Raw genomic sequence first — 15,662 nt, 5'->3', positions numbered from 1 at the left:
TTACGTATATGTCGAAGGACTCTTTTGATAAAGTTACATATTGATAATTTTTTATCGAACGAATAGTTAAGAGTATGCGCAAAAAAATCCTTAGATGTTCTTCTCAATTTATGCTTTGAATATCTTAAAAAAAAAAAAAACTGGATGAAATATTTTACTTACATTTAATTAACATGTGACTGTTCTCTTTCATACAAATCTCAATAAACAATCCAGCACTTATGTGTATGTGAGAGGACTCTTAAGATAAAGCTACGTAGTGATAATTTTTTATTGAGCGACTACTTTGGGTAAGCGAAAATTTTTGAAAGAAATGAACTCTATGTGACTGTTGAGTCATTTGATTTCTATTTGCATGCATATTAATACTTCTTATCTCAAAATTAAGAATTTTCCTACACTTATATTGCACTGCAATGTATTTTTTTTCATGTCAATCAAAGATTTATAAGTACAATTTTGTTCTACATTTTTTAATTAAAGATAAGGTTGAAAAAAAAAGTTCGTTTTTCTTTTTAATTTTTTTTAGTCTAGGAAAACCAACTATCAAAATGCTCTAACAAAAAATATTGCACAGCAATGCATCTCATTGTCATTGCTTCACGTACCGTCTACTTAAATCGTACATGGTCTATTTTTTATAAAATTCAACATTAAAAGAAATACGACTTTTCCTGTTTGATAGATGAGTGAACTGTTTGAAACTCAATCAAACAAAGCGCCCAATTACTCCGTAGCACAATCAAAGGCGCTGTTCTGTACTGCTTTGGCAGTTAACAGTACCTGTTTAGTGAGATTAACTCACAAAACATTGTAAGACCAAGCTTTACATTCGACGTTGCTAATGAGTATGTTACTCTCTAGCCTTATATAGTATACAAGCCTGTTATCCCTTTATTTTGCCTGAACATTTACATAATCGTTTTGTCTACGTTGTTCAAAGGGGCATAATTTGATTATCGAACTTTGTAAAAAACTTACATTATGCAAATTTTGTCACTTAGAATCAGCCGCAAGAGAAAATTGTATATAAAGGGTAACTTTGGAGGGTGGATGGTGGGGAATGTTTCTAAAGCATTGAGTAGTAAAATATTTGTGCTTGTTGAAATTTAGATATACCTGCACCATAATGCACTCTGCTGCAATGCATTGCAACACATTGTGGTGCCTAGCAAGTTATTCAATCAAAATCACCTTAGTCAATTTGTTGTAATAAAATGAATTGAAAGTATGATTATCAACTTTTTATTTAGTGTATTCAAAGGAAATTAAAAAAAGTGTAATGAAATATTTCATTCAAATTTAACTAATATATGACTTTCTCTTTCATGCAAATCAAGGAATTATGTCGAAGGACTCTTTCGACAAAGTTATACGCATTGATAATTTTATTATCAAATGACTAGTTTGTGGATATGCGCAAAGAAAAAGTCATTTTATTTTCTTATTCAATTAATGCTTTAATATCTTTTATTAAAGACAAACTAGATGAAATAGTTTAATATTTAACATTTAATTGGGATGTGACTGTAATCTTTCATACAAATCTCAATAAACACTCCAGCACTTACGTATATGTCGAAGGACTCTTTTGATAAAGTTACATATTGATAATTTTTTATCGAACGAATAGTTAAGAGTATGCGCAAAAAAATCATTAGATGTTCTTCTCAATTTATGCTTTGAATATCTTAAAAAAACAAAAATTGGATGAAATATTTTATTTACATTTGATTAACATGTGACTGTTCTCTTTCATACAAATCTCAATAAACAGTCCAGCACTTATGTGTATGTGGGAGGACTCTTTCGATAAAGCTACGTAGTGATATTTTTTTATTGAGGGACTAGTTTGGGTAAGCGAAAAATTTTGAAATTCTCACAATTTTTTTTTCTGAAATTGAATGCACATTTTTTTTCTTTAAATATTAAGACAAGACACTACTTTATGCGAATAAAAGCAAAAAAGATGCAGTTTTCATCTAGACTCCTAGTATAAATAGCAGGAAAATCCCAACATGCTGCTCTCTGGGAAAAACCCACTGGATTTTATACGAAACTGTGTTTAGCTACCTTAAAGGTAATAATTTTTTTTTGCAATTCACTTTTTTGTATATAGGTGCAAAGAGGAGAGAATTCCAAACATTTTGATGCATAAATTAGCGACATGTGATACTATAAATACTAATAAAACAAACTGGGCGGTCACTTTGAGAGGGGTGAGTGAGGTCTTAGGGAGTTTTGGTATAAAATTACATTGCATAAGCTCAAAATCTTCTTGAAATATCGCCCGGAAATGATTGTGTTAAACACAGACAGAATGTATAAATTTACGACCTTGAATTTTAACCTTTTGACCTCAAAATCAATATGGGTCTTCATTAGGCCACAGGGAGTTGTCATGTAAAATTATAGTTTAGAATTCAAGATGAATATCTTAATTTTTGTTAATAATATTTCAAAAGTTGATATGAAATAAATTCAGGCCGTAGCTGACACTAACTTAGATGTACCCGCAAATGCTTTAACATTAGGCCTATGGGAAAATATGAGAAGGTGGCATTTATAAATCGATGGTTAGAATATGAAGTGCATGAGGGTCACTCACCTAGTTTTGCCCACTTATTAGATATACCCTACACACTAATATTTTACAATATGATGAGTGTCGCGTGAGCACTTCATATCCAAAAATTGAAAATTGTCTAAAATTTGCATACCTATAATTAGCACCTTCTGTTTACTTGATCATACATCAGGTAAAAATACTAAGCCAAAAGTAGCACATTTTTGTTAAAAATTAAAGATAATTCTCGAAAACATTAACTATAGAATACATTTTCGGATACATTATATCCATACTTATTTCGTCGCCAGCATATAACGTTAACGTCACATTTTTCGTTAAACTACACGGACTAGGGGAGTTTTCTAAATACCGTCGGCAATGGTGTTCCCAGTTAAAAAAAAATTCAAGCAGATTATTTTTTATATCATCTAGTGCCCTGATCTAGTTATCCCTTGTCACATGTCGGCTTTCAGATGCTGCTTTTTACGCTAATATGTGTCGAGGTCAATGTTTTTACAGTATTAGTTCAAGTTTTTTATAGCAATGCTGCTATAAGTACTTGATGACCGAACATGCTTCATGATGCATCTTCGGATGCACAGTACCAGACTTGTTTCAGAAGCTGAGCCTGATTTACATTTCATTGATGAATGCTCAGAGTAAAAGGTTGACCAAAAATGCACTTAATTATGACAAATTTAGGGTTGCACATTGCCAGAAATGGTCCAGATGCTGGATCTTAATTATATTTTCTGACTGATTGAACTAAAGAAGTGAAAACAAGTCCATTCTTAGCTTTCTGTTTCAAACATATATAAAACAAATATTTAATATAAGCCTTTTTATCGAATACAAACCCTTGCTCCAGTCTGCTAGAGAATGTTTTTTTATGTTTTTCCGTGTGGTTGATACATTGGAAACCCACTAACATTGAGACTTTGCACAGTACATATTGTTATGCCCCTTGAATTTGGGGGCAATGAAAATGACCTCAGCTTGACTTTTCAATTTGCAACATTGATTTTTATCACAACACACTCTAAAATCGCTTAAGTAATATAAGGTCTAAACTGAAAACTTAGAATTTCATATTATTCTGATTATGCGTTTCTTTTTTTGTTCAGTATATTATATTAAGCGCGTACGGTATTTTGGCGGAAATTGGATTTTGAACAAGTTAGTGTGGATTTGATTTAGCGCATATCTTAACGTTCTTCTATAGATATATATGTGCGAGGCATTTAGCGTTGTACTTGAATAAGCGGAGATTGCTTTCCTCCAAAAGTGCTAAAAAGAATACACAGCCAAATTTTGTACGTTTACAGTATTTCTGTAGGGAACGTAAATTTAATAAAGACTAGATTTTGATGTATTGGTTTCTGCAGGATTTGGGATTTAACACATATCTTTGACATTTATAAATGTATTTTGAACTGCGATCTGATTAGCACTTAATCAATGAGGTCTAGTAAATGTAACTAGAATTGGTGAAGCAAGACGAAAAAGGTCCTGGCCTATTTCAGTTGCTGAGAACATAATGCTCATTTTTAAGTTGTTAAATACTGCATAACCAATTATAGTTTTCAACCTGCAAGTATAACCTGGTTTTATTATTTTTTTAAATGTAAATTCCATAAAAAAAATATTTGAAGCGAAATAGAATACAAATATGATCTATTACTTATCGAGGTTGACTCAATAACCAAAACTTAGCAAAATATTTACAAGCATTTCGAAAAATAATTTCGACACCCTTTTAAAAAATCATAATACCGTCAAACATCAAATTCAATAAAGCGAAACGGAATTCAAACTCGATCTCTAATTCAGCAATATACAGCTTATTAAATTGAAATCTGCAAGCAAGCGTCTATAGAGAAAAGTGCGGAAAACTAAATGTGACAGACTGACAGACAGAGGGACGGACAGCCAGACATACGGACAGGCGATAAGGATACTGTACTTGTATTCGCCTCTGGTTTCACCGGTAAGGAACTGATAATTGTTATATTGATAAAATATATTGACTATATAAAGCTTGGTTTAAAATTAAATTTTATTGTATTACTATATAATTTCACAAAAAAATTTACACTTTAACTTTAGTTGATGAAAATATAATGAAAACAGTTGAAAACACCTGTAAATTTCAGTCAAAGTTGATCTGCCTCATGTCTATTTTTTTTTACATTTGCTTCCCTGCGTACTTGAAAACTATTACAAATTGATTATTATGTTCAAATATAAACTGTCAGTAATTTCTTCTAGTAAAAGTTTCTGTTCATATTGTATAAATATGTACATGTATTTTAAGTTAAATTCATCCTCTTTTAAAGAAAAGTTACAATTAAAACTCGAGAAAAATCTTAGACCTTAATAAACATTCACATGAAATAAATGTTATTAATTTTCCGTAAAAATGAATATTGAAATTGGTTAATTGATGTCTTTATTCACATTTATCACATTTCATTTATGATTTGACGTTGAAAAAACTCCAGTATCCCGTTTTAAAAATGCCTTCTCCTAAAATGAAGGGAAGGGGGTATACTTAAACTTTTTAATTATCACGTGACCGGAAAATGTGCAGTATTAATTATTTTCATATCTTTAGGAAGCTAAGACATTTATCTACAACATATCACAATTTCATAGCATTTCTCGAGGGGCCACAGAACAGCCTTATCGAAACTGCACCTTTTTGCTTCGAGTTGAACCCCATTTTGAGAACAGCTGAAATTATGACATCACTAATTAAATTGTCAGCTACTTATTGGTATATTATAATTTTCCTGATACTTTGCAATATCATATAATTTTAGATCAATATATGCTTATATATGCTTATAGTGTTTTGGTATCATGCTCGATATTCAGATTATGCGCATTTAGATGTGTAACATATATTGTGAAACACCCTGTATATATACATGTATGTGGCTTCACTTCTGCATGATATATACTTGACCTCATGTAAAGCGATTCCGAGGTTTAGTGGTATGTCTCACGCTTCACTTGCGAAAAGTCCCTGGATCGAAACTCGGACTATTCTTCCCTTTTTTAAAATTCTTTTTCTTTTTTTTTTCTACTAAATGATATTTATCAGCATGTGAAATAAAAAAAATTATTAGGTTATAAAATCATCATTACAGTGTGATAAATATTCCATATAAAAAGAATCTTCTATACACATAATAAAGAATAAGCAATCAAATCTTTAAATGCATGTTGACATACATGCATTTTATTTGCTTCAGTATACATGTATACATCAAATAATTCTACAAATTCAGTCAGGGGGATCCTACTTTTTCCCTAAGCGGGGGACACGAATTCTCTGAATTAGCTTGTATTATTTAGATCGGGATCGACATACAGGTTCTCAAGTACGAAAGCGAAAGTACAAAATCCCATGTTGCAATAAATTGGTGGTTTCTGAGGTCAAGACGATTATAATGTAACAACATGACAGAGATCTTGAACTTGGGTCTATTCTACCTTGATAAAGCCGTAACACAGCTAGGTTATCCCAGGAAAGAGGTGGAGAAGGCTGCAGGTGAGGTGAGACAGGAAGTCACATCAAAAGCTAAGGAAGTAATGGCCCTGCACGGATCAAGGTTTTTCCTAAGAATCGGCGGCCTGTCCGGTGCAGTCGCAGTATCAATGGCTGCGTATGGAGCTCATGGTATTATTTTAATATCTATCTCAATAGAAAATGTATTTTTGTTTGTCGGCAGTGTCGTACATTATTGAGTTGGCTCGCGTAGCGAGCGACTCCCTGTCGACATAGCCGTTTCAGAATCAGAGGGTTAAGCGTTTCAGAGCTGTAAAATTTTTCACGCATTCATCAAGGTGATCCATACGCCAAAGATAATAGTTCTAGCAAAAACATGCTTTGGTTTGAGTGATTGTATAAACTTAAGAGGTAAAAACTGCATAAAATTCCATACTGTAACATTATTTATACCTTCATGCTTTTAAAGAAATTTTTGATTAAATACCTGTAAGATGTACAATTACTGCGTATGAATATGTTCAAAAATGTTAGGCGGATCTAATCTTCCCATCTGAAGTTTATTTATAATTGTCCTAGACATGCCAAGAAAACCTTAGCATTCTCTCCGTATAGCAAACTCAATAAAAGCCGAATTAACATTAATCTGTGATTCTCCCCCTGGGAGACGTGCGAAAGCAATTAATGTCTGCAGTTTTGAGGGAGGGATCTTAAAATTTACTGGGTTAAAATTATAGGTAGAATATTAGTTATTTAGAAGCCTTTACCCCCCCCAATTGCCTTTTTCGGGGGGGGGGGATGATATTAATTATAGTAAAGTAATTCTTCAATAAAATAAGCTGCCTTTCAATTTTTTTTACGTAATTCAATTTCAAAATATTTTTCTCAGTACAGATAAATTGACGTCTGGTAGTTCATGTAGTTGTTGAAGTACCGCGTGGAAATATAGATAAAAGAGTACCAAATTTCCGGAAGTTTACATCATTTCCTGGTTGAACAAGATGGAGACGAGTACTGAATGGGTAGACGTTACCCGATTGGCTATGTGTATATTTTCATTTTAAAGTGAATATTTTCTTTTGTTTTTTTTTCTTATTTTCTTCAGTCCAATGTTTGTTTTTTTTTAAATAAACGTATTTTGTAAATAAAGATATTTGACAGTAACTTTTTAGGGTATTTGTACTACTTCCTGGGGTGGAAGTTTATTTTTTCTTTAACTAAGAAAGCTTAAAACCTAGGATCCACCCCCAGAAGTCTGCTGCAGTAAATTGTCTTGCTGGCGTTTTGGGAATATGGGTGATTTGCATCAATTACACTTTTATTGACTCCATCGCTGTCGAAATCGGACGAGATTTCTTGGCATGTACTCCGTAACACCTGCTGCTCCCTCATTAGCTGCAGCTAGTTGTTGTTGAAAATCTATTTTTAGAATCCAGATTTGCTGTGGGAATCTATAACCTAATTATTCCATAACACTGACCACTTCAGCTAATGTGCTGAAATTCATTATAGAATCCAGTCAAAATAATACGGAAGCCCATTAGTGCCAACCTGTATTTATAAAGGAAAAGCAATACCGTATACACTTTATTTATGAACCGAACATGGATCAGACATATAATATTTATTAATCTCTTAAGATGCAAAATAAACTGAATATATGAAGGTATTGTGCCCAGATGTATGAAAAAGCTCAATTGACTCGAGCGAGTCAACTCGCAGGCCCTTCAGGCCTTTGATTTACCATGCTAGCTGCAGATCTATAGCGTTATGGTTTTAACGTTATATATTTTGTCTTTGACCATAACGCTACAGATCCCGTAATGCAAAAAAGGTGCAATTTACGGCACAATTTTTTTTGCGCTCTTTTGAAGAGAATTTCTCCACTTTCCAGCATCGGTCAATTAAGTACCTTTCACTTCCTATTTATAGGCACATTATTTAATTAATCTGTATATTTTATCCGTCTCCTACTCCAGCATGCTAGAGGTTCACGGCGAGATACTTTTGACTTGGCGCCGCGTAACCTCTAGCATCCATTGTAAAAATTCTCGCCGCTGAAACCCCAAGTGGAAATAAATTATTTTATTAAGAAATAAAGCTTTGTATATTAAGGAATGGTACAAAATAATAAAATACTCAATATTTACGATAAAACTTACGCATAAAATACTGTTAACCTCTCATATTAGCAATAAATCCATTATTTTTTAAATCAAAGCAGAAATTGAAACAATTCATCTGTTTAAAATTCAGAAATGGAATTCAGAAAATCTGACGAAACGAAACTAGTGTAAGGCAACGAAAATTTCGTTTTCTGACAACCAATCCGCAAAATTAATGTGAAGTCAAATCGAAAGTACTTCTGGTGACAAATTGGAATAATGACAATTTTCTTTAATTAACAATAATGCACACTGAATAAAATGGATTTTATTATTTCTTGTGGCTTTCATACCCCATGCAAACACGTAGGTACCTGAAAATTACTTGTTAACAGTTTATTTCAAGCATAATACGTTCGGCCCAAAATCTGAGGCGGAACGAGCTCGTTAGAAAATGGCCTTCGGATGTAAGAGTCCGAGGTATATAAGGAGCGTAGGGACGTTAACCGAGGCTCTTACTTGTAGGAGTAATCCATCTCCCAACCCTTTATAGCTGTCTCTACAAGTGTTAAACTCGCTGGATGAAGATTATTTGTTAGATTGCTGAAAATTCACTTCAAGTGAGTTTTTTGCCTGTAGAGACAACTATAAATGGTTGGGAGGTGGATAAAATATACATATTGGCTACAGAGTGTGTCTAGACTTAGAGAGTGAAAGGTAGTTGATTGACCAATGCTAAAAAGTGGAGAAATTCTCCTCAATAGAGTGCAAAAAATATAGCGCCGTAAATTGCACCTTTTTGCATTACAGGATCTGTAGCGTTATGGTCCAAAGACAAAATATATAAAACCATAACGCTACAGATCTGCAGCTATTACCATGCATACTTTGTGTGCATATTCAAAGGCATCTGATTTCATCATAAAATTGAATATTTTGATATAGTATATGGCTAATTTAATAGATGGAATGAAATGACAACAGTTTTCAAGACTACGCCACCTCCTAACATACTTTAAAATCCTTAGCACAAAAATCTGAAAATACTTTTTATCTCACTTTAAACTGTACCTGTTTAAAGCAATAATTGTCTTCAGAATTTATTTTGGAATCCATATTTTCATAAAACTTGTCCAAATTTTATGGTGCAGAATTTTTTTATTTTAATTAACATAAAATAAAGACAATTTTTTTTTTACCAATAATTCAGTATAACTATGGATAAATATGATTTACACACATTGATTTCACATGGATCCAGGTTTTTTTTCCCAGTATATTGCTAGAGTCTACATCATCTCTAACAAATATCAGACTGGTGACTTTCTGGCCATACAAAAATGTGAACATAAGAATTTTTAAGTCATTTTTTTAGGTACATGTCTCTTTGCCATTTTAAGAGGAGTTAATGTTTCCTAGAGGGGATTGAGGTAGACCCCCCTTTGCCCCTTCAGCACCTTTTAAATCTGTGTAAACATCTGCCCCTATTGTAGCATTAGCTGTACCTGCAGATATTTCAAGACTGGTCCAAGAGACTTAACATTTTGTTGCTGGAACAGAAATAAGAAAAGAAATTTTTAATTTATAAAAGTAACAGTGCAAAAAAAGAACTCTACTTGTATATATTTGTCTTTGAATTGTTGATTTATATACTTTTATATTTTAATTTAAAGCTTTCAAAGTTGAAGATGAAAAAGGAGAGCAGTTGAAAAAGGTAAGTATTATTAGATAAAAGAAAACGCTAAATGATTTCTTGGCGCTTTTTAAACGTGCTAACTTTCTGTGGTTGATAATACATTGAATGTTCACTCTTGTATTATTAAGGCTTGTATATCTACATCAATTTACAAATTTCAATGTTAGTTTACAAAATAATACATGTATATGAAAATATGCTTTCAATGAAATTAACCTCTATTACACATTTTCTTGGCAGGATTTGATTTAAAATATATTGTGTAAAAAACACTGAGCTACTTTTGATTTATTATATATCATTTCTTTGCTTTAGATTTTTGATACCGGGAGCAAGATGCATTTGGTGCATTCTGCAGCACTAGTGTGCTCTCCTCTGTGCAACAGACCATACCTGGTAAGTACTGGCTACATACTGGGTTTTAGCAGCAGTTGTACACATTTTGTGGACGGGACAAATCCACAATCAAAGTACTGAAAGTACTGTTAGACGGAGGCTTCATGTATGAGAGAACACAAAAGAAATATATATGTCATACATTGCTGTAAAGAATATTATGAGAAATAATGTGTAGTTTTTTTTTCAATTCAACATTTTTTTCAAAGGATACTCCAATATTCATGAGGTTTTTGGGATATTATAATTTCATCTTTGTAATGTAAACTTCGCCTTGATTAAAGTTCACTGTTATTTAGATGAGATACTTTCAATATTAAACCTTTCAAAGTAAGAAACAGTAATTGACTAAGCCTGGTTGACATAAAACTTAGACGGGCTAACTTTTTATCCCAGTCTCACTTAAGGAATATATAGTGGAAAAGTGAGACTGAGATCAAAAGTGAGCTTGTCTAAGTTGTATGCCCCCAGGCCCGGTTTGATGAATGTAGGTTTAGTATGTTCTAGTCATGAGCCCACTGGCGGAATTAAAAGGGGCCCCTGGCCCCCTCCCTTTTGAGTCCAAAAAATACGCAATATTTGATAAATGAGTGTTTTAATTGTGGCTGTGGGCCCCTTCCCTGACCTCAAACTGGTCCCCCTATTTCAGAATTTCTGGATTCAGCACTAGGCCTCAGCCTGTCAGGAGTCTCCATATTTCAAGATATCTTATTTATAGGTCACAGAGACCTACTGTTAACATAATTATGACCTGTAACAGCTACCAAAATCAAAATTTCTCGGCCTTATTGTAATAATGTTATGATATGAGCTAACATGGAAAAAGAAGCAGCCAGGTAATTGGACATGAACAACATAATATATTACAGTTTGTCTTAAACCTTTGTGATACAAAATGGGGTGACCTAGCTTGAAAGCAACACAGAATTTTCTTTAAGTAATACAACTTCATTAACATGCAATAAATGTTCGTGCCAGAACACAATTTTTTGAGTGGAATAAAATATACTTTCTTACTTTATGTAAACAGAACAATCAAGTTCATAAGACTTGCTATTTCACAAGTTTAAATTGTTTTTGGAGAACTGGAGTATTGCTTACAATAACAAAGATATATCTTGACAAATTTGACAACCAATATTTCTGGAATTATTAAATGTAGTATTTTATCATATGACAGATTAACCCAAAAAATGTCTTTCTTTACTCGTATACCAGTGGAAATGGTTGTCCTTTTCAGTTTATCTGTTTAAAACAATCATTAACAATGAGACATGATTACAAATTACGTAGAGAAAACTTATAAATATATAACTATGATTTCTGCTTTTCAGTTAAAACAATCACTTTACCAATGATGTAGGTTAAAAAAAATTGACATGAATACCAATGATCAGAAATACATGTAATCTTGTATATAATAAATAAAGTTTGGGATGTGAAAGAGGTAAAACACAAGTATCAAATGCAAATAAGGATCAACGATATGACAATAAGACAACTTATTTCAGAAGATATGATTTTTAATTATTAATTAGGATATTATGTGATAAATCATGTAAATCCTATGAACCAAGATTTGGGTTGTACACAAGGGTCAAACGTTACAAATGCATTTTGATCTCAATATCAGAGTTGCCGTTTGTTTCTCTCTTATCTAATGTGAGGGTACCCCAAACACTCAAACCGCTTGTAGAAAGTGTAAATCTATTTTCATGTGTTTCCTGAAATTATACATAATATCAAATAAACAATTCAAAACTAGACTGTTAATATTCCTACATATAAAAATACTATGCATTTGTTTATTCATCGATCCTTGTCAGATTAAAAAACTCCATGAAACCTATTGATGCAAGCGTCAAAAATCAGCTGCAAACCAATTTATCGGTCCTTTCAAAAAGAAATTAGAAAAGGAATGAAAATGAGATTACAAACAACAATCAAGCACAAAAAATTCCATTAAAACTGAAATGCTTGATCTATTATTAAAATATCTTATATTTATACCTGCGACATAAAACATTTGCATGCGACATAGCAGGATTTTCTTCAATACATAATACAGGTACATCTGCGTCTCCACACTTAGTTTGATACACAGGCGAATTCTGGTGGAAGTTTTTACAATTAAATATAAAACTAAAGTTTAAACTAATCTGTAACTAGAGATAGTTTTTACTTTAATAAAAGAATCAATTGATAAGTGGGGTTCCTCGATCACTCTCCGCGGATGTTAACCCCCCCCCCCTAACTCCCTCTAGATCCGCCACTTCATTTCTTCTCGTTCTTGTTTTGGTGTGAGAACCGGCGGGAAAAGGCTCGGCATATTGTAAAACATGCTTTATCATCATCTGTTGGAACAAAATCTCCTAATATTCTGTCTGATAAAAATTAATAGTAAATCACATTTTTTTTTTACATATTCCGTAGGAAATGTATTTATATACACGTCATTTTAAAAAAATATTAGACAAATCCTGTTTATTTACAAAAAGTAGAACTGCTTGTTTATACTTGTATGTGACGCGATCTTTGTTTTAGACTATGCCTATCCTTGCGGTCGGTGTAACGCAGAGTCGCTCTAAAAATAGAATTCTCAAGGTAATGAAAACAATTCCACCGATAGATGGTGCTTGGGAAATCTTTCCTGTTTACATTCCATGGGCAAGACAATCCCTATACACGGAGGCTGTCATACAGCCTCCGTCTAAAAACAACAACAGCAAAATATTCTTCAAATATCATTGCAGCTGTGTATTTTCTTCAATGTTTTATCTAGTCACATTGTTTTAATGTTAGGCCAAAACAAAAAATAGTCTTGTTTCCTGCTACCCAACCTACCCTATTTTTTTGCACCCAACCATAAAGTTTTTTTTATGTTTTGGGGAAAAAAATGTAAATTTCAGGAATTTCATGTTCAAAAAGTAAAGAAAAAAATATTATCAAGTGGTAGTTCATAAAACTGTATGTAAAGATGTGATAATATCTAATTTTGAAATACAGGTAACTCTTGATGGCTCGAACTTCGATCTCTCGAAGTTCTTGATCGCTCGAAGTGAGTCTCCAGTCCTGATTTCTTCCCCTATATAATTAAGCAAATTTACTCTTGATTTCTCGAACTCTTGATCTCTCGAAACCCTTGATCCCTCGAAGTCAAAATAAAGTCCCGCTATGCATATTCTATTGAAATTTTCCCTCGATACCTTTAAGTTGGTATGTTTATACAAGTTATATAAATAGCAACTTTACCTGGACATTTAATGGCCCCAGGCAGAAGACGTGGGTCTCGTGAAACGGGATGTTTATTCAGGTGACACTTATATTGCAAGGTGATAATTGATTTATAATTAATCTTATGTTGCCTATATGCTATTAAAATAATTAACATCGACTGTATTACGATAATTTAGAAAGCAGTGTCACTGAGAAATTATAATTGCAGATTACAAAACGAAACACTTATTAAAGAACTTTATTCGGTAATAACCAATATTTGCCCCCAAAATCAAACTTTGATGGAGATATATTTAATTAAGTTCTTATACAGGGGAGTATATGCTGACTTCAAAGCACTGAAAATTTTCATAAGTAATGACGCCATATGTACGTAATGACGTCACAAACATGACGTAAATTTCAGTTTTTTTATGAATTTTGCAGAAAAATGTACATATTTCGTCGATATTTTGAGTAAAAGTCACCAAGCGCATGTGTGTTCAGGATCAATATTTTGATATAATGTGTAGAATGATAATATCAATAAAATATGTCAATATTGTTCCTGAACAAACTTGCGCTCTATAAATTTTAAAGCTAAAATTGTTGAAAATTTGTCCATTTTGTCCTCTTTCTGAAAAGGGATATAAAATCGGACTAGTTTGTGACGTCATAAAAACAAAAATTGTGAATACACTGCTTTGACACCATAATATTTTATGTTAATTTATATTTCTCGTACAATTTATTGAATTCAGCACATTTCAGAAAGTTTTCAAAAGTTGACTTTTGTGGGGGCAATATATGCAATATACCGCATATAGTTCTTTAGTTTTTATTTCAAGTCAGTGTCAAAGTTTAACGAAATATGAAAATCCAGAAACAGCCTTAGTGTCAATATGACGACTATTGTTGGACAAATACTTACAGAACATTGTTCAATGCATGTTTTTGGAAAAAATCACAATGATATGCACCACGCGGGGCTGTAAAATGTCGTTTTCATATAACGAATGCATAGTATGATGTCCGTATTGTAAAGAATAAAAAAAATAAACATAAAATGATGATGTGCATTTTTTTTGCTTTACTCAGATTAAAAGATATTCATCTAAAATACGAAATCATATCACTGTTTTATAAAAACCACGTGTGAAAAGGTAGTACTGCATGAAAATCATTACATCCGGTTAGACTAATTTTAAATACTGCCAAAAAAAAAAAAATGTAAAATTCCAGACTCTTGAAAACTAGAACTCTTGATCTCTCGAAGTTTGTCCTCAGTCCCGCAGACTTTCGAGGTATCAAGATATACCTGTGTAATGTTGACCTATTACATTTTTTTTGTTTTTGTATTAGTTCATATCCAAAAAATACCTCTGGAAAAAATAAAATAAAAAAATAAAATAATTTTTGTTCCTACCTACCCTATTTTTTCAGGCTGGTAGCAGGAAACAAGACTATTATTTTTTTGGCCTTATCACCAGTTCCTAACTGCTTACTGTGTATCATAAAAATCATGACTCTGAAAAAAAATAGTGTATGATAATTTAAAGATTCAGGTCTAATGCACTGTGAACAAGTTAAACATGTCATTGATGTTTAAAATATGTTAATTACCACAGCTGCAGTATTCTTCCAAATCTGAAGGAAATGTGCAAATCTAGATAATTAACCATTCTTTACAGCAACTTACTGTCCAGATAACAATTACTGAATTCCTGTTTTCCTGCAGGAATGTGCATGGTAAATTTAAACATTACATTTGTTTATTCTATAATCTTCTGTTGTAGACTGGCAGTTTGTTGACCCTGGGAATCGTCCTGTTTTCTGGCAGTTGTTACGTTCATGCTTTAACGGGAAACACAAAAATCCGATACATCACCCCCTATGGAGGATTTGCCCTCATCTTTGCTTGGTTAAGCATGCTGTTATAATGAGTAACATCAAACAGACAGACTGGTGTGATGTGAAGAAAAGTTGTGATAAATTGTAAATGTATATTTCATATTCTATACTTTTAAAATCATGTGTAAGAAACTTTTTTATATTGATTTTGAGTTCTTTGTAATACAATGGAGACCAAAATTTGTCTTATGACACACAATAAAGTACTGATAAAAAGTTATTCTTTATATTGTTGAAGAAAAGAGGTAATGAAGT

General features: G+C 32.4%; 1 protein-coding gene across 1 annotated transcript; it reads left to right on the top strand.

Moving 5' to 3' along the window:
- The first annotated feature begins 5,950 nt into the window (after positions 1-5,950).
- LOC134264596 (transmembrane protein 256 homolog) lies at positions 5,951-15,617 on the top strand. The gene is made up of 4 exons (XM_062746879.1): positions 5,951-6,254; positions 9,862-9,902; positions 10,200-10,280; positions 15,293-15,617. The coding sequence occupies exons 1-4, from the start codon at positions 6,035-6,037 to the stop codon at positions 15,434-15,436; spliced, it is 486 nt and encodes a 161-aa protein (XP_062602863.1). The 5' UTR covers positions 5,951-6,034; the 3' UTR covers positions 15,437-15,617.
- The last annotated feature ends 45 nt before the right edge of the window (positions 15,618-15,662 follow it).

Source organism: Saccostrea cucullata, unplaced genomic scaffold (genome assembly GCF_032062105.1).
Source record: "Saccostrea cucullata isolate Sc308-1 unplaced genomic scaffold, CSIRO_AGI_Scuc_v1 ctg629, whole genome shotgun sequence".
Lineage (NCBI taxonomy): Eukaryota > Metazoa > Mollusca > Bivalvia > Ostreida > Ostreidae > Saccostrea > Saccostrea cuccullata.
This window is presented reverse-complemented; position numbering and strand designations above follow the sequence as displayed.

What these genes read in the sequence shown, in the direction of transcription:
- LOC134264596 (XM_062746879.1), top strand. Translation starts at nt 6,035, where the DNA reads ATGACAGAGATCTTGAACTTGGGTCTATTCTACCTTGATAAAGCCGTA. An exon ending in GGCTGCGTATGGAGCTCATG is followed by an intron (nt 6,255 to 9,861) that starts GTATTATTTTAA and finishes TTTAATTTAAAG; the next exon opens with CTTTCAAAGTTGAAGATGAA. An exon ending in AAGGAGAGCAGTTGAAAAAG is followed by an intron (nt 9,903 to 10,199) that starts GTAAGTATTATT and finishes TCTTTGCTTTAG; the next exon opens with ATTTTTGATACCGGGAGCAA.